The following is a 27,231-nucleotide window of genomic DNA, read 5'->3' on the forward strand; positions in this document are numbered from 1 at the left end:
TTATTGTAATCACAGGATCGATAAACATGTTACTGATATGCAGATGATGAAAAAATTGAAACAAAACTTTCAAAATATTTTGGGATTTATTACGTATCGACTATAAGCGCCATGTGCAGAAATACCCGCACTTACACACCTTGCCTGCTATCAATGAGATTAAAGTCTGTCTGATGAATGCTCTTCCACTTTGAATGTATTTGGGCACAGAAATCATCAAGATCCACTGCTGGCAGCTTCCTCTGTAATTGATGACATCCCAGATGTGCTCAATGGGAGGCAAGTCTAGAGATGTTGCAGGCTATGGTAGCACATTTAGACCACCCAAGATGCTCATAATAGCACAAGCAACATTTGCCCTGCCATTGTTCTGTTGAAAAATGCAATGTTAAGGCAGATGGGGACCAAACCTTGCCCCCCCCCCCCATGCCTGTCATCCTGAGTCTCCTATTAGACCCAGCCTGAGACTTGGTCCAATGGAATGCCTGTTAGTGTTATGTGGACAGGCATAATACATGGCAATAAAGTAATATTGCAGTGTGTTATAAGAGAGGTCAAGCTCATTCAAGTTCAAGTTTCCAAGTGGGGATGAAAATATAAAGTAAAAAAAAAATAAAGAAATTGTAAACACAAATATAAAACTACAAATAAATAAATACTACAAAACCTACAAATTAAATACAAATTAGACTTTATCCTTTTATCCATTTCTTATTATGTAAGCAAAAAAATCAAATAAAAAACCCAAAGTGGTAGTACAACATTCTTAATGACTCCAGTGATAGAAATTTCACATTAGTTAACCCAGGGGCGGACACAGACAGCTTGGCGCCCCTGTGCAGGAAATGTGTCTGGGCCCATCTCCTTTTAAGGCAACAAAGATATATATATATATATATATATACAGTGGGGCAAAAAAGTATTTAGTCAGTCAGCAATAGTGCAAGTTCCACCACTTAAAAAGATGAGAGGCGTCTGTAATTTACATCATAGGTAGACCTCAACTATGGGAGACAAACTGAGAAAAAAAAATCCAGAAAATCACATTGTCTGTTTTTTTAACATTTTATTTGCATATTATGGTGGAAAATAAGTATTTGGTCAGAAACAAAATTTCATCTCAATACTTTGTAATATATCCTTTGTTGGCAATGACAGAGGTCAAACGTTTTCTGTAAGTCTTCACAAGGTTGCCACACACTGTTGTTGGTATGTTGGCCCATTCCTCCATGCAGATCTCCTCTAGAGCAGTGATGTTTTTGGCTTTTCGCTTGGCAACACGGACTTTCAACTCCCTCCAAAGTTTTTCTATAGGGTTGAGATCTGGAGACTGGCTAGGCCACTCCAGGACCTTGAAATGCTTCTTACGAAGCCACTCCTTCGTTGCCCTGGCGGTGTGCTTTGGATCATTGTCATGTTGAAAGACCCAGCCACGTTTCATCTTCAATGCCCTTGCTGATGGAAGGAGGTTTGCACTCAAAATCTCACAATACATGGCCCCATTCATTTTTTCATGTACCCGGATCAGGCGTCCTGGCCCCTTTGCAGAGAAACAGCCCCAAAGCATGATGTTTCCACCACCATGCTTTACAGTAGGTATGGTGTTTGATGGATGCAACTCAGTATTCTTTTTCCTCCAAACACGATAAGTTGTGTTTCTACCAAACAGTTCCAGTTTGGTTTCATCAGACCATAGGACATTCTCCCAAAACTCCTCTGGATCATCCAAATGCTCTCTAGCAAACTTCAGACGGGCCCGGACATGTACTGGCTTAAGCAGTGGGACACGTCTGGCACTGCAGGATCTGAGTCCATGGTGGCGTAGTGTGTTACTTATGGTAGGCCTTGTTACATTGGTCCCAGCTCTATGCAGTTCATTCACTAGGTCCCCCCGCGTGGTTCTGGGATTTTTGCTCACCATTCTTGTGATCATTCTGACCCCACGGGGTGGGATTTTGCGTGGAGCCCCAGATCGAGGGAGATTATCAGTGGTCTTGTATGTCTTCCATTTTCTAATTATTGCTCCCACTGTTGATTTCTTCACTCCAAGCTGGTTGGCTATTGCAGATTCAGTCTTCCCAGCCTGGTGCATGGCTACAATTTTGTTTCTGGTGTCCTTTGACAGCTCTTTGGTCTTCACCATAGTGGAGTTTGGAGTCAGACTGTTTGAGGGTGTGCACAGGTGTCTTTTTATACTGATAACAAGTTTAAACAGGTGCCATTACTACAGGTAATGAGTGGAGGAAAGAGGAGACTCTTAAAGAAGAAGTTACATGTCTGTGAGAGCCAGAAATCTTGATTGTTTGTTTCTGATCAAATACTTATTTTCCACCATAATATGCAAATAAATTGTTTAAAAAAACAGACAATGTGATTTTCTGGATTTTTTTTTCTCAGTTTGTCTCCATAGTTGAGGTCTACCTATGATGTAAATTACAGACGCCTCTCATCTTTTTAAGTGGTGGAACTTGCACTATTGCTGACTGACTAAATACTTTTTTGCCCCACTGTATATATATATATATATATATATATATATATATATACATATATGTCAAAATTGGAACAGCATCACGTATTACCGCAGTTGTCGTGCAGCGCTTTCCCAACCAATGTTCAAATGGCTTCCAATAATAGAGATAAAAAAAGGAAAACAGCACAAAAATTTAAGAAAAACGGGCTTGAGAAAGGATACCATATCCGAAACGTTGCCACGCCGTTCAGGCATTAAAGCCCGTTTTTCTTTAATTTTTGTGCTGTTTTCCTTTTTTTATCTCTCTCTCTCTCTCTCTATATATATATATATGTGTGTGTATACATATATACAGTATATACACACACATATATACATACACACACACACACATACATACATACATACATACATACATACTAAGGGACTGTGCTATACATAAGTGAGTACACTATATACTAAGGGCCTGTGTTAAACATAATAATCGATAATAACGTCTTCCTCCACCTCCCGGTTCCTAAATCCATTAAAAATCCCCTTTCCTCCCATCCCAATCCCCCACACCCATCACTGTCCTCCTCCTCCTGCTTCCCATTATTGCCCTCTCACACACCCCCATGATTGCCCCCTTCACCACCTCCATTATTGCTTTATCCCCACCACCCCATTATTGCCCATTCACCTCCTCCATCATTTTCCCCACCACCACCCTTAACATTGCCCTCTCCATCAACCCAATCATTGCCTTCTGCCCCATCATCCCCATCATTGCCCTCTCCTCCACCTACACACACACAGCACCATTCACCTCTCTGCATACACACACGCTCGTCTCACCTCACCTCTGCGCACGGTATCCTGAAGCTCCACCATCGCCGGCAGCTTCCTGTCTCGCACAGCTGCTGCAATGAATGATGATGTCATTCATCCGCTGCTGTGTGAGACAGGAAGTGAGGGCAGTAAGCAGGATGGATCCATTCCCTGCAGCTCCACTCCGCTGCTATTTTCTCCTGCAGGCCGCGGAGCTGCAGGGCTTGCTCCCTGCCCACCGCACATAAGGGCAATCTGGCCAGGGGCCCCCGGAGCCTCGGGGCCGGATAAACTGGCCAGATTGGACTCAATATTAGCCGCAGGCAGGGCCGGTATAAGGCAAAGTTTAAAATGGGGCCCCAAATGCTAATATATTGCACATCACACAGAAGCATTTCGGTTGTATTTACATGCGCTGCGTTCAGGCCACTAAATGAGTGTGATCGACAATATTGAAGTTGTTCAACGCTTGTTTCCCGGCCTCTTTCCAACGTCTGAGAAAGAATGATGGGGACAGAATGATCACTAATAGATCACTAACAGATCACCATACAGGATCATGTTATCAGCAGCAAATCTACAGGTTAAGGCCCCTTCACATTAAGTGACGCTGCAGCGATACCGACAACGATCCGGATCGCTGCAGCGTCGCTGTTTGGTCGCTGGAGAGCTGTCACACAGACAGCTCTCCAGCGACCAACTATCCCGAGGTCCCCGGTAACCAGGGTAAACATCGGGTAACTAAGCGCAGGGCCGCGCTTAGTAACCCGATGTTTACCCTGGTTACCATGCTAAAAGTAAAAAAAAACAAACACTAGATACTTACCTACCGCTGTCTGTCCTCCAGCGCTGCGCTCTGCTTCTCTGCTCTCCTCCTGTACTGGCTGTGAGCCGGAAAGCAGAGCGGTGACGTCACCGCTCTGCTTTCCGGCTCACAGCCAGTACAGGAGGAGTGCAGAGCACAGCGCTGGAGGACAGACGGCTGTAGGTAAGTATCTAGTGTTTGTTTTTTTTTACTTTTAGCATGGTATCCAGGGTAAACATCGGGTTACTAAGCGCGGCCCTGCGCTTAGTTACCCGATGTTTACCCTGGTTACCAGTGAAGACATCGCTGGATCGGTGTCACACACGCCGATCCAGCGATGTCAGCAGGAGTCCAGCGACGAAATAAAGTTCTGGACTTTATTCAGCGACCAACGATCTCCCAGCAGGGGCCTGATCGTTGGTCGCTGTCACGCATAACGATTTCATTAACGATATCGTTGCTACGTCACAAATAGCAACGATATCGTTAACAATATCGTTATGTGTGAAGGTACCTTTACACTGGCGATGTGCTGCTGAGAACAATGATTTCTGTTTTGGCATAAACAATCCAATCACTCGATGAATATGCAGCATTTTGCTTGTTTAGTATAATACACCCCATAGTCCTCCATATATTATAATGTGCATTACAGTCCTCCATATTGTAAAATGCACACTGCATAGTCCTCCATATATTATAATATGCCCCATAGTCCTCCATATAGTATAATAGACAAAAAAAAAACACCAGTACACACGCAGAGATGCTTACCTGTCCAAGGCCTCCAACAATTGCACTAGCCAAGGTGCAGCGGACCCAAGTAAAGATGGCAGATACACAAGTGCAATAATACCGATAAGGCAGCCACCCTACGATCAGGAATTGGCCACTTGGGGCACCTGTGCAAACAAATAGTCTGCATGTGGCATGTTCACACAGGAATGCAAAATATATGGCTCAAAGCCTATTAATGACGCCATATATCAGGCTAACCATAATGCATCCTGTGTGAACAGAGGCCACAGTATACAGAGCCATCTAGGGCCCAGCTGCACCCTGGAAAAATATACAGTGCACCAAAAACATAACAATGTATGCAAGGTATTGGTCGATATTATGGCAACAATATTTAAGCTGCCAAACCACGTCAAGGGTCCTTACATATTGGCAGTCCTATTCTAAAAAAACCACCATAAGAGGAAAAACCTCCACTATTCTAGACAAAAAAAACACCAGTACACAGGCAGCAAATCTACAGTTTACATCGGCGATGTGCTGCTGAGAACAATGATTTCTGTTTTGGCATAAACAATCCAATCACTTGATGAATACACAGCATTTTGCTTGTTTAGTATAATACACCCCATAGTCCTCCATGTGTTATAATGTGCATTACAGTCCTCCATATTGTAAAATGCACACCGCATAGTCCTCCATATAATATAATATGCCCCATAGTCCTCCATATATACACTCCATATATACACTCCTCAGTCCTCCAAATAGTATTATACACTTCCCATAGTCCTCCAAATAGTATAATACACTCCCTATAGTACTCCATATATTAAAATACACTGTTCAGTCCTCCACATAGTATAATACACTACTCATAGTGTTCCATATAGTATAATGCACAGCCATAGTCATCCATGTAGTAAAATTTACTTCCCATAGTATAGTACACCCCATAGTTCTTAATATAGTATAATGTATTCCCCATAGTCCTCGATAGAGTATATTGCAGCCCACATATAGTATAATGCAGCCACCCCATGGAGCATAATGCAACCACACCACAGACTATAATGTAACTCCCCCATAGAATATAATGCAGCCCTCCTCATATAGTATAATGTAGCCCCCTCATAGAGTATGATGCAATCACCCCTCATAGAATATAAATATAATACAGCTCCCATAGAATATAATGTAGCCCTGAATAGAATACAGCCCACCTCCCCATAGAATATAATGTAGCCCCAAAGAGTATGATGCAATCCTCCCTCATAAAATCTAATACAGCCCCCCATAGAATATAAAACAGCCCACCTCCCCATAGTATATAATGTAGCTCCCCATAGAATATAATGCAGCCCCCATATTAAATAACAGCCTCCCCCATATACTATGGGGATACATTATATTCTAACACAGCCTCCCCCATAGAATATAATGTACCCCCATAGTATATAACACAACCTCCCCCATAGAATATAATGTATAATGTACCCCCATAGTATATAACACAATCACATAGTATATAACACAGCCTCCCCATAGAATATAATATACCCCCAAATCTACTATATAAAGCTGAATGTGTGTATGTGTGTATGTGTGTATGTGTGTATGTATGTCCGGGATTGGCATCTGCACCGTCGCAGCTACAGCCACAAAATTTTGCACATTCACACGTCTGGACCCCGAGAGCGTCATAGGCTATATTGTGAGGTGAAATTTTAACCCCGCGCGTTCCAATTCACCAAACAATTTTGCCCCTATCTACATAATGGGGAAAAAAGTGAAAGGAAAAGTGTTGGAGGCGTTGAAGCTACAGCCACAAAATTTTGCACAGTCACACGTCTGGACCCCGAGAGCGTCATAGGCTATGTTGTGAGGTGAAATTTTAACCCCGAGCATTCCAATTCACCAAACAATTTTGCCCCTATCTACATAATTGGAAAAAATGAAAGGAACAGTGTTGGAGGCAAATTGACAGCTGCCAGATGTGAACAAGGGGGACGTAAAGAGTGAGAGCGATGGCGCCAAAGAGTATATACCGTACAGTTGCTAAGGTGGGGCCCCGACAAGGGATACTCACCACACACGGGGATATGAACACACACACAAAATGTGCCACACACTTCCACGTGCTTGGACACATATCACCCTCAGCACACATTTCACCACACATTCTCCAACCTCGCCACATAAAAGTCGAAACACAAAAGTCGCTGCTCAAAACTCGCCACGCGCAGAACTCGCCACATGCAAAAACTAGGCTCTTGCAAAACTCGCCACAAGTGCAAACCTCACCTCATGGAAAACTCGCCACACGCAAAACTTGCACATGCGGAAAAATTGCCACATGCACAAAAGTTGCAACACATGCAAAATTTCTTCACACAAAACTTGCACATACTCAAAAGGCACCACACAAAACTCGCCACGTGCAAAACTCGCCATGCGCAAAACTTGCTGCACACAAGTTGCTACACTAACCTGTCACATGCAACTCGACACACAAAAAGTTGCTACACGCATGTTGCCACACACAACTCATCTCACAAAAGTCGCTACATACATGTCGCCACACGCAACTCAACACACACAACTTGACAAACGAAACTCGCCCTAAAACACACACAAGTCTGGTCTTATCCTTCAAAAATAAAAATCTGATTAATAAGCAGACAAACTACAACAAATGTACCATAAAGGAAATACGGCAGCTGTCAGTCACATGACCTGTCTATTATGTGTATGTGTGAGCTAATATATACTGCCAGGGGGAGGGCTTCCTGCTGGCTGGGGATTTATCTGGCTGCCAATTTAGCTTACAAATACTGAGGTAAAAATACTGAGCAAATAACGTGTGAACGAGGTCTAATACAGGAGGAGATGACACACAGGTATATACTATATACAGGAGAGATGACACACAGGTATATTCTATATAGAGGAGGAGATGACATACAGGTACATATATATACAGGAGGAGATGACATACAGGTATATACTATATACAGGAGGAGATGACACACAGGTATATACTATATACAGGAGCAGATGACCTACAGGTATATACTATATACAGGAGGAGATGACATACAGGTATATGCTATATACAGTTAGGTCCATATATATTTGGACAGAGACAACATTTTTCTAATTTTGGTTATAGACATTACCACAATGAATTTTAAACAAAACAATTCAGATGCAGTTGAAGTTCAGACTTTCAGCTTTCATTTGAGGGTATCCACATTAAAATTGGATGAAGGGTTTAGGAGTTTCAGCTCCTTAACATGTGCCACCCTGTTTTTAAAGGGACCAAAAGTAATTGGACAATTGACTCCAAGACTATTTCATGGACAGGTGTGGGCAATCCCTTCGTTATGTCATTCTCAATTAAGCAGATAAAAGGCCTGGAGTTGATTTGAGGTGTGGTGCTTGCATTTGGAAGGTTTTGCTGTGAAGTAAACATGCGGTCAAAGGAGCTCTCCATCCAGGTGAAACAAGCCATCCTTAAGCTGCAAAAACAGAAAAAAACCCATCCGAGAAATTGCTACAATATTCGGAGTGGCAAATTCGGAGTGGCAAAATCTACAGTTTGGTACATCCTGAGAAAGAAAGAAAGCACTGGTGAACTCATCAATGCAAAACGACCTGGGCGCCCATGGAAGACAACAGTGGTGGATGATCGCAGAATAATCTCCATGGTGAAGAGAAACCCATTCACAACAGCCAACCAAGTGAACAACACTCTCCAGGAGGTAGGCATATCAATATCCAAATCTACCATAAAGAGAAGACTGCATGAAAGTAAATACAGAGGGTTCACTGCACGGTGCAAGCCACTCATAAGCATCAACTATAAAAAGGCTAGACTGGACTTTGCTAAAAAAAATCTAAAAAAGCCAGCACAGTTCTGGAAGAACATTCTTTGGACAGATGAAACCAAGATCAACCTCTGCCAGAATGATGGAAAGAGAAAAGTATGGCGAAGGCGTGGTACAGCTCATGGCCTAAAGCATACCACATCATCTGTAAAACACGGAGGAGGCAGTTTAATGGCTTGGGCATGCATGGCTGCCAGTGGCAGTGGGTCACTAGTGTTTATTAATGATGTGACATAGGACAGAAGCAGCCGAATTAATTCTAAGGTATTCAGAGCCATACTGTGTGCTCAGATCCAGCCAAATGCAGCCAAACTCATTGGTCGTCGTTTCATACTACAGATGGACAATGACCCAAAACATAAAGCCAAAGCAACCCAGGAGTTTATTAAAGCAAAGAAGTGGAATATTCTTGAATGGCCAAGTCAGTCACCTGATCTCAACCCAATTGAGCATGCATTACACTTGTTAAAGACTAAACTTCAGACAGAAAGGCCCACAAACAAACAGCAACTGAAAACCATTGCCGTGAAGGCCTGGCAGAGCATCAAAAAGGAGGAAGCACAGTGTCTGGTGATGTCCATGAGTTCAAGACTTCAGGCAGTCATTGCCAACAAAGGGTTTTCAACCAAGTACTAAAAATGAACATTTTATTTAAAATTATTGAATCTGTCCAATTAATTTTGGTCCCTTTAAAAACAGGGTGGCGTATGTGAAGGAGCTGAAACTCCTAAACCCTGCATCCAATTTTAATGTGGATACCCTCAAATGAAAGCTGAACGTCTGAACTTCAAGTGCATCTGAATTGTTTTGCTTAAAATTCATTGTGGTAATGTCTATAACCAAAATTAGAAAAATGTTGTCTCTGTCCAAATATATATGGACCTAACTGTATAGAAGATGGCATGCAGGTATATACTATATACAGGAGGAGATGACACACAGATATATACTATATACAGGGGAGATGACACACAGGTATATACTATATATAGAAGGAGATGACATTCAGGTATATACTATATATAGGGGAGATGACACACAGCAGGTATATAATATATACAGGGGAGATGACATACAGGTATATACTATATACAGGAGATGACATACAGATGTATACTATATATAAGGGAGATGACAAACATGTATATACTGAGGTGATGAGGTTAAAATGAGAGGTGTGAGGTGAAAATGAAAAGGTGTGAGTGCAAAATGAGAGGAGTGAGGAAAAATAATGGAGTGATCAGAAAATGACAGATGTGAGGTTGAAATGACAAGTGTTAGGGGGGAATGAGAGGAGTGAGGGAGAAAATGAGAGATGTGAGGGAGAAAATGAGAGATGTAATTGGGAAAATGAGAGGCGGGATGGGAAAATAAGAGAAGTGACGTGCTATAACTAACCACAGATATTTACTATGCCCAGGCAACGCCGGGCTCTTCAGCTAGTCTATATATATAATTGTCTAAGGGTTTTTCCGTCTTTCTGTCTTTCTGTCTGTCTGTCTGTCCTGGAAATCCCGCGTCTCTGATTGGTCGAGGCCGCCAGGCCTCGACCAATCAGCGACGGGCACAGCGACGATGATGTTATAAAGGACGTAGACATCCCGCATCTGATTGGTCGAGGCCGCCAGGCCTCGACCATTCAGCAACGGGCACAGCGACGATGATGTCATTAAGGACGTAGAAATCCCGCGTTTCTGATTCAGCGACGGGCACAGTATCGACGTAGATGTCATAATGGTTGCCATGGCGACGATGATGTCATAAAGGTTGCCTCGACCAATCAGCGACGGGCACAGTCTGCCGCGAATTTTGGAATCATCATTGTCCATATACTACGGGGACATGCATATTCTAGAATACCCGATGCGTTAGAATCGGGCCACAATCTAGTAGTATATAACACAGCCACATAGTATATAACACAGCCCCCATAGAATATAATATACCCCCATAGAATATAATATACCCCCATAGTATATAGCACAGCTCACATAGTATATAGCACAGCCAGCGTAGTATATAGCACAGCCCGCATAGTATATAACACAGCCACGTAGTATATAACACAGCTCACGTAGTATATAGCACAGCCACTTAGTATATAACACAGCTGGCATAGTATATAGCACAGCCACGTAGTATATAGCACAGCCATGTAGTTTATAGCACAGCCATGTAGTATATAACACAGCCATGCAGTATACAGCACAGCCCACGTAGCATATTGCACAGCCATGTAGTATTTCGAACAGCCATGTAGTATATAGCACAGCCATGTAGTATACAGCACAGCCATGTAGTATACCTCACAGCCCACGTAGCATATAGCACAGCCATGTAGTATATAGAACATCCATGTAGTATATAACACAGCCCATGTAGTATATGGCACAGCCCGTGTAGTATATAGAACAGCCATGTAGTATACAGCACACCCCATGTAGTATATAGAACAGCCATGTATTATATAACACAGCCCACGTAGTATATTACACAGCTCACATAGTATATACAACAGCCATGTAGTATACAGCACAGCCCACGTAGTATACAGAACAGCCCACGTAGTATATTGAACAGCCATGTAGTATACAGCACAGCCTATGTAGTATATAACACAGCCCACGTAGCATTTAGCACAGCCATGTAGTTTATAGAACAGCCATGTAGTATACAACACAGCCCACGTAGTATATAGAGCAGCCATATAGTAAATAGAACAGCCATGTAGTATATAACACAGCCCACGTAGTATATAGCACAGCCTGTGTAGTATATAGAAGAGCCATGTAGTATACAGTACAGCCCACGTAGTATATAGAACAGCCATGTAGTATATAACACAGCTCATGTAGTATATTGCACAGCCCACGTAGTATACAGCACAGCCCACGTAGTATACAGAACAGCACACGTAGTATATAGAACAGCCATGTAGTATATAGAACAGCCATATAGTATATAACACAGCCACGTAATATATAGCACAGCCCATGTAGTATATAGAACAGCCATGTAGTATACAGCACATCCCACATAGTATATAGCACAGCCACGTAGTATGTAGAGCAGCCATGTAGTATATAACACAGCCCACGCAGTATATAGAACAGCCATGTAGTATATAGAACAGCCATGTAGTATACAGCACAGCCCACGTAGTACATAGCACAGCCACGTAGTATATACAACAGCCATATAGTATATAATACAGCCCACGTAGTATATAGCACAGCCCATTTAGTATATAGAACAGCCATGTAGTATATAGAACAGCCATGTAGTATATAGCACAGCCCATGTAGTATATAGCACAGCCACATAGTATTTAAAGCAGCCCACGTAGTATATAGCACAGCCCACATAGTGTATAGAACAGCCCACGTAGTATATAGAACAGCCCACATAGTATACCGAACAGCCATGTAGTATATAGAGCAGCCATGTAGTATATAACACATCCACGTAGTATATAGAACAGCCATGTAGTATACAGCACAGCCCACGTAGTATATAACACAGCCCACGTACCATATAGCACAGCCATGTAGTATATAGAACAGCCATATAGTATATAACACAGCCACGTAATATATAGCACAGCCCACGTAGTATTGTTATAGCTTTTTTCGTTCTGACCAACGTCAGCTGACAGATCACCAGTGAGACCAAATTGTGGAGTTACGCCCGTCATTTTACAAGCGCGCTTGGAGACAAAAAGACACCTCACACATATCCTGTGAGCAAGTCACTTTTATCTGAAGTAATAGAGCAAGAAGCAATATTTTTTACATTTATTGTAAATGGTATCTCAAGTCATGTAGCCCCCACCATCACCCAGGGTCATACTGACCTTTAATCTCTCACGTACCAAATAACATGTTGTGACTGAATATTGAGAACATACATGATAAGAAGTGTAGTCTCCTTGAAGCGGAGACACTAAGACTACTGCATCAACAGATTCTAGTAATTCTAACAATTAAAGGCAAAAGGCACTTAAAGGCAAACTATTAACCCTTCTATATCAGTATATAGAACAGCCATGTTCTATACAGCACAGCCCACATAGTATATAGCACAGCCACGTAGTATGTAGAGCAGCCATGTAGTATATAACACAGCCAACGCAGTATATAAAACAGCCATGTAGTATATAGAACAGCCATGTAGTATACAGCACAGCCCACGTAGTACATAGCACAGCCACGTAGTATATACAACAGCCATATAGTATATAATACAGCCCACGTAGTATATAGCACAGCCCATTTAGTATATAGATAGAACAGCCATGTAGTATATAGAACAGCCATGTAGTATATAGAACAGCCATGTAGTATATAGCACAGCCCATGTAGTATATAGCACAGCCAAATAGTATATAAAGCAGCCCATGTAGTACATAGCACAGCCCACGTAGTGTATAGAACAGCCCACGTAGTATATAGAACAGCCCACATAGTATACAGAACAGCCATGTAGTATATAGAGCAGCCATGTAGTATATAACACATCCATGTAGTATATAGCACAGCCCACATAGTATATAGAACAGCCGTGTAGTATACAGCACAGCCTACATAGTTTATTGAACAGCCATGTAGTATATAGAACAGCCATGTTGTATATAGCACAGCCCACATAGTATATAGCACAGCCACGTAGTATATAACACAGCCCACGTAATATATAACACAGCCCACGTAGTATATAGCACAGCCACGTAGTATATAACACAGCCCACATAGTATATAGCACAGCCACATAGTATATAGCACAACCCACGTAGTACATAGAACAGCCCACCGTAGTATAGGGAACAGCCATGTAGTATACAGCACAGCCCACATAGTACTGTATATAGCACAGCCCGCATCTCCCCCCCCCAGAATGGCCCCACAATCCAGTACTCACTGTTATAGTATAAAAAAAAAAAAAAAAACACTCCTCACCTCTCCTCGTGCTCGTGCTGCAACCAGTCTTGGCGGCTGCCGCTGCACTGGCTGGCACACAGTGAGTGCACAATGACGTCATCGCGTACCCACAGTGTCAGAGGCAGAGCAGGGAATGATGGGAGAGGGAGCATCATCTGACGCTCTCTCCTCCATCATTGCTTTGAACTGTACTGGCAGACACCAGTATAGGTCAATGCGACGGGGGAGTTGTCGCTGGCGGCAGGCGGGCCCCCCTGCCTCACGGGGATCCCATAATGGCTGCATGATGTGTCGCTAGCTAAGGGCCCCTGGGGAGCGGGGGCCCTAGTCAGCTGCCTTCCCCTAATGCCAGCCCTCCCCAGAGCCTCCAGACCCCAGTTGAATCGGCGGTATGTCCGCCCATGAGTTAACCCATATGGTAAACACCAGAAAAAAAAGTGCTGATTTTTGTTCATCCGTCTTCCAAAGCCTGGAAATAAAATCAGACATATCCCCAAAAGGTACTATTAAACACCTAATCTCATCCCGCAGAAAAACAAGTTGTGGCTCATAGAATAAGGAAATGCCCCTTCACTCCCCTCTTCCCCCCAAAAATAAAAAATAAAAAAAGTTTTGAACATGTAAATGCTAAAAAATTATAACATTAAAAATACATTTTGTTTCTCAAATACAGTGGGGAAAATAAGTACTTGATACACTGCAGATTTTTAAGCTTTTCCCATCTACAAAGAATGGACGGTGTGTTATTTTTAATCTAGGTACACTTCAACTGTGAGAGACAGAATCTGAAAAAAAAAATCCAGAAAATCACATTATATGATTTTTAAATAATTAAATTGCATTTTATTGCATAAAATAAGTATTTTATCACCTACCAACCACCAAGATTTCTGGCTCTCACAGACCTTTTAGTTTTTCTTTCAGGAACCCTTTTTCTTTCAGAAGCCCTTTCTTTCAGAAGCACCTGCTTGAACTCGGTACCTTTATAAAAGATGCCTGTCCACACACTCAATCAATCACACTTCAACCTCCCCACCATGGCCAAGACCAAAAAGCTGTCTAAGGAAACCAGGGACAAAATTGTAGACCTTGGTGAGAAGGCAACAATTATTAGAAAATGGAAGAAACACAAGATGAGGGTCAATCTTCCTCGATCTGGGGTTCCATGCAAGATCTCGCCTCATGGGGTAAGTATGATTCTGAGAAATGTCAGGAATCAGTCCAGAACTACACGAGAGGACCTGGTCAATGACTGAAGATTGCTGGGACCACAGCCTCAAACATTACTGTTAGTAACACACTACACCGTCGTGGATTAAAATCCAGCAGGGCACACTAGGCCCCCCTGCTCACGCCAGCACATATCCAGGACCATTTGAAGTTCGCCAATGACCGTCTGGATGATCCAGAGGAGGCATAGGAGAAGGTCATTTGGTCAGATGAGACAAAAATAACACTTTTTGATATCAACTCCACTCGCCATGTTTGGAGGAAGAAAAATGATGAGTACAACTCCAAGAGCACTGTCCCAACTATTAAGCATTGTGGCTTAAATATCATAATTTGGGGGTGCTTTTCTTCAAAGGGTACAGGACAACTGTAGCATATTGGAGGGAGGATGGATGGGGTCATGTATTGCGAGATTTTGAACCACAACCTTCTTTTCTCAGTAAGATCATTGAAGATGGGTCGTGGCTGTGTCTTCCTATATGAAAATGACTCAGAACACACATTCAAGGCAACTAAGGATTGGCTCTTTTAGAAGCATTTCAAGGCCCTGGAGTGGCCAAGCCAGTCTCCAGACTTGAACCCAATAGAAAATCTTTGGAGGGAGCTGAAACTCAATGCTTTCCAGCAACAGCCCCAAAACCTGAATGATCAAGAGATCTGTATGGAGGAAAGGGCCAAAATCCCTCCTGCAGTGTGTGCAAATTTGGTTAAGAACTACAGAAACCTCTGAACTCTGTAATTGAAAACAAAGGTTTGTTTTCCAAATATTAAGTTCTGTTTTTCGATTGTATGAAATACTTTTTTCATCCAATAAAATGCTAATTAATCATGTAAAAATCATGCAATGTGATTTTCTGGATTTTTTTTAGATTCTGTCACTCACAGTTGAAGTGTACCTAGGATAAATATTACAGACCTCCATTCTTTGTAGCTGGGAAAATGTACAAAATCGTCAGTGTCTCATATACTTATTTTCCCCGCTGTAACAAACCCTTGAATAATTGAAAAATTAAATATCTATCCCTTTTGGAAGACAGTTGTAAACAAAGATAATTGCTTTATCCTAATGGCTCAAAATAGCTGCTTTAGGCCGCGTTCATATGTTCAGTATTTGGTCAGTATTTTAGATTAGTATTTGTAAGCCAAAATCAGGATCAATCCGTGGAAACGTATACCGTATTTTTCGGTGCACCGGACCATAAGACGCACCTTGGTTTTAGAGGAGGAAATTAGAAAAAAATTGAAGCAAAAAATCCTGTTATAAATGGTCCCCTCATCCCCTATCCTCGTATACATGGCCCCCTCTTCCCTACCGTGGTATGCAAGGCCTCTCTCATCCCTATCCTGGTATGCATGGCCCCTCTCATTCCCATCCTGGTGTACATGGCCCCTCATCCCTATCCTGGCATTCATGGTCACCTTATCCCCATCCTGGTGTGCATGGGCCCCCTCATCCTTACCATGGTATGCATGGCTTCCTCATCCCCATCCTGGTATGCATGTGTGGCGCCCCAGGGTCCTGGTCGTCGCAGTGGTATTGCTTTCTCTCAGGGAGAGTGATGCTATGTTTGGAGGCAAGAAAGGATAACTGCATCCAGGTATCACAAACATGCAACACACATTCACACTCCAGGCCACCAGGGGGAGCTCCTGGTCTTGTTTACTAGAACACTCCCTATATATATATATATATATATATATATATATATATATATATATAACTGGCAGTCTGTAGGGAAAGTTAGTCAGTTCCAGACAGGAGTTAGTTCCTGATAGAGCTCCAGACAGGAGTTCTGTAGGAGAAAGTTCCAGACAGTAGACTGAGGAGGACAGAAGGTTAAAGGGACTCTGTCACCCCTCCAGCCATTAGAAACTAACGCACCTGTGCGGCCACCCAGCTTGTGAATCCCAGCCCCACACTGTGCATAATGCATAACACACTGCGGGGCTGGGATTCACAAGCTGGGTGGCCGCACAGGCACAGTCTGCGAGACTGCATCTGAGGTCAGACGGGCAGCACTCACTGCGCCTGCCCCAGGCAGAACAAAACAGCGCAGGCACCAGATTTGATTTGAAAACAGGACTGTGGGGGCGGCGCCCGGCGCCGAAGAAGCCTTGAGTGACGGCAGTGTGGCGTGTGCAGCAGGGGTTTAAGACCTGCCTCCATGAATAAAGACAGGTATTTTTGCTAAATTATAAAACGCTTTATTTCTGCTTTGACTGCACCAATAACTAAAAGAGCCACCTTGTCAGAATGCAGCATTACTGCTGCACAACGTGGCTCTTTTAGTTTCTAATGGCTGGAGGGGGTGACAGAGTCCCTTTAAAGGAGCTGTGCATGCCCTCAGAGCTGCAGCTCCCAGAAAGGGACATTGAAAGGCAGAATTGTATTGCAGCAAGCGTGAAGGAAGTTGAAGGAAAGGAGAGGATACCAGAAGGGGACCAACCGCGCTCTGGCTGACTCCTTCTGAGGCGCAAAATCCCGGTAGCTGGAACACCGAGGGAGTAAGGACCTCTACGCCTTATTTCAGAGACCGGCAGGACAGCTAATTGCAGGTTACCTGTCCGCACCTACACCCAGGAGGCACGGTGACACCTACAGAGCCGGGTTATCTAAGAGACCCTATAAACCGGCTCAAGTCACCAGTCATACGAATTTTGTCCTATCCTATATGGGGGACAGAGAGAGCGAAACATCGCATTTCTGAGACCCTTATGTGAAGTCATAGGCAGTAAGGGACTACACCACCGCAGTGCAAGGGAAGGCTACTGATTTCCACCTGGACAAGGGAACTCTGGACTTGCCTTTAAACTGGCCGGACTCTGCCTGCCCTGTGATCTGGTGCCCTGGACTGTGGATGCTGAAGTCTTCAGTAAAGGTAAAGAGACTGCAACCTTGTGTCCTCGTTCTTCTCTGCGCCTCTCACCATACCACCACCTACACACTGGGAAGCCCTGGGGACATACTTCATCTGTGGGAAGGTATACCATCTAGCTACCATAACATCACCCCAGCAGGCCCCTTAAAGCAGTGTCAGTCACCCTGACCGAAAACCACAGGTGGCGTCATGAACATAAACTTTATCCCTTTAAAGACCTTTCCCTTTTACATGGACGTCCCAGGGCCATGGACCGGGTCAGCCACCGTGACATCCCCCTGTGAACTGAAGGACCCAGTACCGAGTACCCCATGGCCCTTGGGGGCCAATCCACATTTCCCCCTCATCTCTAGCCTGGTAGGCATGTCCCCCTTAGCTCTATCCTGGTAGGAATGGTCCCCTCATCCCTTTCTTGGTAGGAATGTTCACCCTCATCCTTATTCTGGCATGCATGGCCCCATCTCCATCCTAGTATGCATAACCCCATCCTTATCATGGTATGATTGGCCCTCATCCCCATCCGAGTATGCATGACTAAATCCTTATCCTGCTATGATTGGCCCCATCCTTTTCCTGGTATGATTGGCCCCCATCCCCATCCTGATATGCATGGCCCCATCAGAAAACCTTAAAAAAACAAACCATTACACTTTGCTTCATGTGCTTCCTCACAGCATCCTGCTCCGGTGCCAGCAGCAGCTTTATGCTTGTAGGCAGCGCATGGCAGAGTTATCATGTGCTGATTACAAGCCGAAGAACAGCTGCTGAAATACTCACTGCTCCCCATGCCAGGACTGTGCATGGAGGGCAGTGAGTATTTATTGCTCACTCGAAGTGGCGTGCAGAGTGTCACCCGCCGGCTTCCTGCAGCTGCCAGCGTTCACGTGTTCCCACTACTAAAAGGAATGAATATTCACCGCATTCTACGCCCATGGAAGTGGAGCGCAGTGAATATTCATTTCTCTTAAGTAGCGGGGACAAGTGACCGCCCGGCAGATGCAGGAAGCTGGTGGTTGACACTGTGCTCACTACTAAAGAGTGAGCAATGAATCAATTAGATGTGTTTATAAATATTGTTCCTGTGTTGAGATAATGTTATAAATGTGCCCCTGCTGTGTACTGTGTAATGGCCATGTCTGATCATGCAGGAACATGGTCTGATCATACCACAGCTCCTGGGCAGGGGAGGAAGTAAAATAGTATACAGGTAAAACATTGTTTAAACCCCTTAATGACAGCCAATACGTCTTTTAACTGACCTGACATATAAGAGAATAGCCTCCCCATACAGTTAATAATCTAGCATCTGTCGGTTGTGCACTATAGCTGACAACTTGCTGTATCAGCCACGATCAGTGTTTGCACCGTCCAAATCTGTTTAACCCCTTAGATGCTGCTGTAAATAGTGACTACATCATTATAAATGGTTAACAGAGTGTGGGGGCTTCCTCTTTATCCCAATTGGTGCCCTCAGATCATAATTTTGTGGTCCTGATGTTTGTGATGACAATTCATGACCAAATAGTGGCCTTAGAGTCTGTCAGCTGTAGTAATCTGTTCAGAAGTTAGAAGCATTTAGGTGGTAAAAATACACATTTTCACTTCTGTCATTCCACTTTGCATTAATTCCTGAAAAGCACCTGAAGGGTTAATAAACTACCTGACAGCAGTTTTCAATATATCAGGAGGTGCTGTTTTTAAAATAGTATCATGTTTGGGGGTTTCCCAATATATGAGACCCCTAAAGTCACTTCAAACACGGATAGTTCCCTAAAAAAATAAATTTAGTAAATTTCCTTGAAAAAATGAAAAATTGCTGCTACATTTTTAATCCTCCTAAAATGCTAACAAAATAAAACAACATTTTACAAATGATGCTGATGTAAAGCCGACATGTGGGAAATGTTATTTATTTATGGTTTGCTGTGGTATGACCATCTGGATTAAAGGGATAATCATTCAAATTTTGAAAATTGCTAATTTTTTAACATTTTTCTCAAATTTTTGATTTTTTTTATAAATAAACACAAAACATATTGACTTAAATTTAACATTATCATAAAGTATAATGTGTCACGAAAAAAACTATCTCAAAATCACTGGGATTTGTTGAAGCATTGCAGAGTTATTACCACATAAAGTGACACTGGTCAGATTTCAAAAATTTGGCCCCGTCACTAAGGGGTTAAAAAACAGACAGGGAAATGTTTTACCTCACAAAAAGAATTATCTGCCATCCAATGACATGTAGACAATGTCTGTATACTATTTTGCTTCCCCCCCTGCCCAGGAGATGTGGTATGATCGTATACATAGCCTATGGGTGCGTTCCCACAATTAGAAAGCAGTAGCTCTTTGCTATGTCCAAAATGCTGCGTTGTAATCACACAAGTGAATCCGCATGTGTTTACTGTCCAATGAGGTTTTACCGCATCCAATACATTCTTTTGTGGAACATTACATGCTGCAGCTCGTAAACCTGCGCCGCATGTCAGCTTCCACGTGTGATCTGCAGGTGCACATACACACATAGTGGACATGGGATTTCTAGAAAACCCATCCACTATGCTGTAACATCTGGACGCTGCGTTTTTGATGCTGCATAGATACGCAGCGTCCAACCTGCAGCAATTCCTGATCGTGGGCACATATTTTTTTTAACACTTACAATTGTGAAATTTATTTTTATTCCATGAACTATTCATTAATATGTACTAGGGAAACCCCTTTAAAGGGAATCCTGTTCGTAGACTCAACCTTCCTATGCCGTCTATACAGTATGGGTATGCAGGTCATAGATGGTGGAATCAAATGATATTTTGATATCTGTAACCGATGAATGATCAATAGAAATGCACTATTTTTCAAATTTGTAAAAAAAATCTGTTCGGAGTTCTCTTGATAGCTTTTCAGCTCATTTACATATTTGAAGGACTTAGTTTTCCCTGGAACCATTCATTGGAATGCAGATATCAAGGTATCACTTGGTTCAGCTTCCTGTGACCTGTGTGCCCATACAGATGGGTTAGGAGGTTGGTTCTACTGACTGATGCCCTGTAAGAATAACACTATATGCAGGCTCAATAATTGTTAAGGCAGCCCTTTCAGAATATGCAACTTTTATTGCTGTAGCCTCTCTGGTTTTCTTTCTGTAAGCACCGGAGAATTCACAGCCGTGTGCCTACCGGTCAAACGTATGCAAATCCAAAATGGTTGAAACTAATAGAAAAAGAACAAAAAAAAACACCTTTCAGCTTCCATATTGGTATAGTGTTTTCAAAAGCTTAAAAAATACCACCTTTAAGAATGTTATAAGATGATAGTATATCATAGCTGTAGAAAAAGACATGGAGCACATCCACAACCAGTGGCAGTGGGCATGTTTTGGATGTGCGGTCAATGTCTATTTTATTGTTATGATATAAGATGATAACATTTATTTTCCATTCTTTTTTCTTATTTTCCTTCCATTTTTCTTTTTTTACATTTTCTTCTATTTTCATATGTACATACATACTTATGTAAACATTAGTAGATATGTCTGCATTTGATCAACATAAACATAACAAAAGTTATACTAATAGTTTCCTTCTAGGAGTTTTGTATCACTCGGGAACGAATCGACGTGCGAAGGCTGGGTAAATCTAAAAGCGTCCTTTAAAGTTATTGGACACAATATATTGATGATGATTATTCAATATGCTTACTGCTAAAATCTATATTTTTATGTTTTTACATTATTACTCATTTTGATACCTATCTTCCTTAGGTTTAATAGCTAAGGAAGTCCTCATTGGATCCATCTTGGCTGTCCTGGCATCTGTGGTCATTGTTGCCATTCTCACCATTTATCTTATACTGTACAGAAACGTGTTCTATCCAAAGCCACCTCTTCCTTCTAACCTGGTAAGCCGAAAAACATGGTGAAATAAATAATGTGAGCGTTCTCCACTCAAACCACCTGACCCAGAATGAAAAGCCGCTAACAATCAAAAGATTGGCTTCACAAATGCCTGTATGTAATACAGCAAGAGAGTTTTCAGCAGATGGCAACAGCTCGGGTTCTCTCCACAAAAGCTTTCATTACAGGGGTATTCCCATCTCCAAGATACTATCCCAATATTACTATTATTATTGCACCAACTACATATTGGGATAGGATCTTGGAGATGAGAATACACCTTTAAGCCTTTCACTGTTATTATTATTATTATTATTATTAATTTATATAGCACCATTAATTCCATGGTGCTGTACATGAGAAAGGGGTTACATACAGGGTTATAGATATCGATTACAGTAAGCAGGTATACAGTGACAGACTGGTACAGAGGGGAGAGGACCCTGTCCTTGCGGACTTACATTCTATGGGAAAGTGGGGAAGAGACAGAAGGTAGGGGCGAGGCGGCGGCTCTGGCGATGGTGAGGCGGCAGAATGGTTATTGCAGGCTGTAGGCTTTCTTGAAGAGATGGGTTTTCAGGTTCCGTCTGAAGGATCCGAATGTGGTTGATAGTCGGACGTGTTGAGGCATAGAATTCCAGAGGATGGGGGATATTCGGGGGAAATCTTGGAGACGGTTGTGTGAGGAACGAATAAGTGTGGAGGAGAGTAGGAGGTCTTGGGAGGATTGGAGATTACGTGAGGGAAGATATTGGGAGGTTAGTTCAGAGATATAGGGAGGGGACAGGTTGTGGATGGCTTTGTAGATCAGTGTTAGTAGTTTGAACTGGATTCGTTGGGGAATGGGGAGCCAGTGGAGGGATTTGCAGAGGGGAGAAGCAAGGGAGTAGCGAGGAGAGAGGTGGATTAGCCGGGCAGCAGAGTTGAGGACAGACTGGAGTGGTGCAAGAGAGTTAGCAGGGAGGCCACAGAGGAGGGTGTTGCAGTAGTTGAGGCGGGAGATGATGAGGGCATGCACAAGAGTTTTGGTAGATTGTGGGCTGAGGAAGGAACGGATTCTGGCAAATTTTTGAGTTGGAGGCGACAGGAGGTGGCAAGAGTTTGGACGTGCGGTTTGAAGGACAGGGCAGAGTCGAGAGTTACCCCGAGTTACCCCTGTTAAGGGCACAATAGTTACATGCTGACAGTGTACAACCAAAACCTCTAATTTTTTACTTGGTTTTGATTCTGTTTGTCTGGCCATTTTTAAATTGAAGTAACATTTACACATTGGGGAAGTGAGCGTCTATGGTGGGGAGAGGAACAGCACACAGGCTGCAAATAGGCCTGGAATCATTTCCCCGACCTCCGAGCAGATTTCCTGGGAACGCTGTGCTTGGGCAGGTGGCAACGTTTGCTGGCCGACAGCCCTTTAAATTCCTTCTTGCACGTGCATGCAGCCTTCACTATTGAACACTGCGGCACATGCATTGAAGGATTACGTCCTGATGCTGGCCACTGCCAGTGTATGGACGTATTTTGTGGGTTAGCGCGCAATGTCCTCCTTTCCTACGGGTGAAGACAGCAGCAGCCACACTGTCTCCTTTGATATCCATACACCAACCCCACTGTCTCCTGTGATGTATATACTCCACCCCAATGTCTCCTATTGTATATGCTCAAACCCCACTGTCTCCTGTGATGTATATACTCCACTCCAATGTCTCCTATTGTATATGCTCCAACCCCACTGTCTCCTGTGATGTATATACTCCACCCCAATGTCTCTTATTGCATATGCTCAAACCCCGCTGTCTCCTGCGATGTATATACTCCACCCCAATGTCTCCTATTGCATATGCTCAAACCCCACTGTCTCCTGTGATGTATATACTCCACCCCAATGTCTCCTATTGTATATGCTCCAACCCTATGGTCTCCTGTGATGTATATACTCCACCCCAATGTCTCCTATTGTATATGCTCCAACCCTATAGTCTCCTGTGATGTATATACTCCACCCCAATGTCTCCTATTGTATATGCTCCAACCCTATAGTCTCCTGTGATGTATATACTCCACCCCAATGTCTCCTATTGTATATGCTCCAACCCCACTTTCTCCTGTGATGTATATACTCCACCCCAATGTCTCCTATTGTATATGCTCAAACCCCACTGTCTCCTGTGATGTATATACTCCACCCCAATGTCTCCTATTGCATATGCTCAAACCCCACTGTCTCCTGTGATGTATATACTCCACCCCAATGCCTCCTATTATATATGCTCCAACCCTATTGTCTCCTGTGATGTATATACTACACCCCAATGTCTCCTATTGTATATGCTCCAACCCCACTGTCTCCTGTGATGTATATATTCCACCCCAATGTCTCCTATTGCATATACTCCAACCACTCTGTCTCCTGTGATGTATTAACTCCACCCCAATGTCTCCTATTGTATATACTCCAGCCCTAGTGTCTGCTATGTGATGTATATACTCCTGCCCCACCGTTTCCTATGTAATGTATATGCTCCAGCTCCACTGTCATCTCACAGATTGGGCAGCATGTATCTGCTGTCATAATACCTTTAAAGGGAACCTGTCACCCCCTCAGGCGTTTGTAACTAAAAGAGCCGGAAAGAAGTATACTGCCTGATGATCCAAATTAGTATTTAACAAAGAAAAGCAAAAAACTAATATATCCAAATAACTTTATTTATAACACTTTTAGGATTAAAAACTAACACAACACCCAAACCCAATGTAGCGGGAGTGGGTAATAAAAGCCTGGCCTGAATGTATAAAGGGCAAAGGGTGGGAGCATTTATTTCAGCATGTGCAGGCATCATAACTAAAAGAGCCACCTTGTCAGAATGCAGCATTTGTGCTACACAAGGTGGCTCTTTTAGTTACAAACGCCTGGGGGGGTGACAGGTTCTCACAGGATGACAGGTGCTCACCCTCCGTTGTCCGCAGAGCCGGCCGCCATCTTCCGTTCCCGCCGATGCATTGCGAAATTACCCAGAAGACTTAGCGGCCTCGCGAGACCGCTAAGTCATCTGGGTAATTTTGCAATGCATCCTGGGAACGGAAGATGGTGGCAGCCACGTGCTACAAAGGGCCCTGGGATCCGAAGGTGAGTATGTTAGAACTACAAGGGGCCCTCGGATCCGAAGGTGAGTATGTTAGAACTACAAGGGGCCCTTGGATCCGAAGGGGAGTATGTTTATTTTTTATTTTTTAACCTTAGATATACGTGACTAGGCAATATACTACGTAGCTGGGCAATATACTACGTGACTGAGCAATATACTATGTAGCTGGGCAATATACTACGTCGCTATGCAATATACTACGTCACTTGGCAATATACTACGTCGTTGTGCAATATACTACGTGGCTGGGCAATATACTACGTGACTGGGAAATATACTACGTGGCTGGGCAATATACTACGTGGCTGGGCAATATACTACGTGACTGGAAAATATACTACGTAGCTGGGCAATATACTATGTGACTGGGCAATATACTACGTGGCTGGGCAATATACTACGTGACTGGAAAATATACTACGTAGCTGGGCAATATACTATGTGACTGGGCAATATACTACGTGGCTGGGCAATATACTACGTGGCTCTGTGCTGTATACTACCTCACTGGGCAATATACTACATCACTCAGCAATATACTACGTGGCTGGGCAATATACTACGTGACTGGGCAATATACTACGTGGCTGGGCAATATACGACGTGGCTGGGCAATATACTACGTGACTGGACAATATACTACGTGACTGGGCAATATACTATGTGGCTGGACAATATACTACGTGGCTCTGTGCTGTATACTACGTCACTGGGCAATATACTACGTCACTGGGCAATATACTACGTGGCTCGGCAATATACTATGTGGCTGTGCAATATACTACGTCACTGGGCAATATACTACGTCAGGGGTGTCAAACTGCATTCTTATCCCCTGTGCAGTACAAGGAAATCCTGAAAACATGACCTGTTTGCAGCCCTTGAGGAATGCAATATACTACATGGCTCAGTGCTGTATACTACGTCGCTGTGCAATATACTACATCACTGGGCAATATACTACATAGCTGGGCATTATAATACGTGGCTGGGCAATATACTACGTCACTGGGCAATATACCACGTGACTAGGCAATATACTACATCACTGGGCAATATACTATGTGGCTGGGCAATATACTACGTGGTTCTGTGCTGTATACTACATCGCTGTGCAATATACTACATCACTAGGCAATATACTACGTAGCTGGGCAATATACTACGTGGCTGGCCAATATACTATGTCACTGGGCAATATACTACGTGGCTGGGCAATATACTACGTGTCTGGGCAATATACTACGTGGACTGCATAGTCTAGAATACCCGATGCGTTAGAATCGGGCCACCATCTAGTAGGAGTATAAACTGCAGCAGCCCCATAGAAGTATAAAATGCAGCAGCCCCATAGCAGTATAGTGCATCCCGTTCCTCCCCCCATAGTAGTATAATGCACCACCAGACATCAGACATGTATAATATGCCCCATACCACGGCTTTACAAGAAAAAAAGTTTTTCCTTACCTGGCTGAGCTCCAGCGATGTCCTCACCCACGATTCGGCTGAGGCGTGCAGCGTCGTTTCCGGCATATGACAGTGATGTCATACATCGGCGAAGTGCGCGCTGATGTCAGCTGCCAGCCTGAGATTGGCCGGCAGCTGTTAACTGTTGCCTAGCGGGAGGAATCTCCTGCACGGCAACAGATTTTAACTGATCGAGAATCCTACCGCTGCAGGCCTGGTGAGCAGAACAGAAGGGGCTCAAAGCGGGCACCCTCTGCTCATCGGGCCCCATATGCCAGTAAGGGCAGTAATGTCCTGATGGCAGCCTGGCCCGGCTGCATGTATTCTAGGTGTAAGCTTTTGCTGGTGTCGGCGTGCCTCTAACCTGCCGGGCCCCTGACCCACCGGGCCTGGTCGCAGTGGCGACTTCGGTAGTTATGCCCCTGATGTTTGGTATGTATACCATCTGGTGTCTGATAAAGGGTTATTCCCCAAATAAATCAAGTTTTCCCCAATCCTGATGATAACGGATAACTTACTGACTTTTGGGGGACTGACCACTGGGACACCCAGCAATCCTGAGAACAGGACTGCAGCTCAGCCATAAAGATTGAAGGGGCACATGCTTCACTTCTGCTCTATTCATTGTCTATGGAACTGATGGAAGCAGCCGAGCGCAGTGCTCAGCATCTCTATAGATAATGGCGAGCAGAGGCCGAGCATGCACAACTCTGCACCATTCAGGGTGAGTCCGCAGACCCCTGTTCTCAGAATCTCGGAGGGAGGGGCAGTGGTTGGATCCTATGGATCAAAGAATCTTTACAATTACAGTATCATGCAAGAACCAAAAACAAATATGTTCTAATATACACAAACACATGTGTACACGTGTACATACAGTACAGACCAAAAGTTTGGACAGGCCTTCTCATTTAAAGATTTTTCTGTATTTTCATGACTATGAAAATTGTACATTCAC

General features: G+C 43.4%; 1 protein-coding gene across 1 annotated transcript in view; it reads left to right on the plus strand.

Annotated features, from left to right (window-relative positions):
- LOC138680642 (uncharacterized) overlaps positions 1 to 27,231 on the plus strand; it is a 120,904-nt gene that overhangs the window by 76,193 nt on the left and 17,480 nt on the right. Inside the window, exon 3 of the mRNA XM_069767957.1 lies at positions 21,532 to 21,668. Coding sequence (XP_069624058.1) covers positions 21,532 to 21,668 — 137 coding nt within the window. The remainder of the gene's footprint in view (positions 1 to 21,531; positions 21,669 to 27,231) is intronic.

The sequence above is a fragment of the Ranitomeya imitator genome, chromosome 5, assembly GCF_032444005.1.
Source record: "Ranitomeya imitator isolate aRanImi1 chromosome 5, aRanImi1.pri, whole genome shotgun sequence".
Lineage (NCBI taxonomy): Eukaryota > Metazoa > Chordata > Amphibia > Anura > Dendrobatidae > Ranitomeya > Ranitomeya imitator.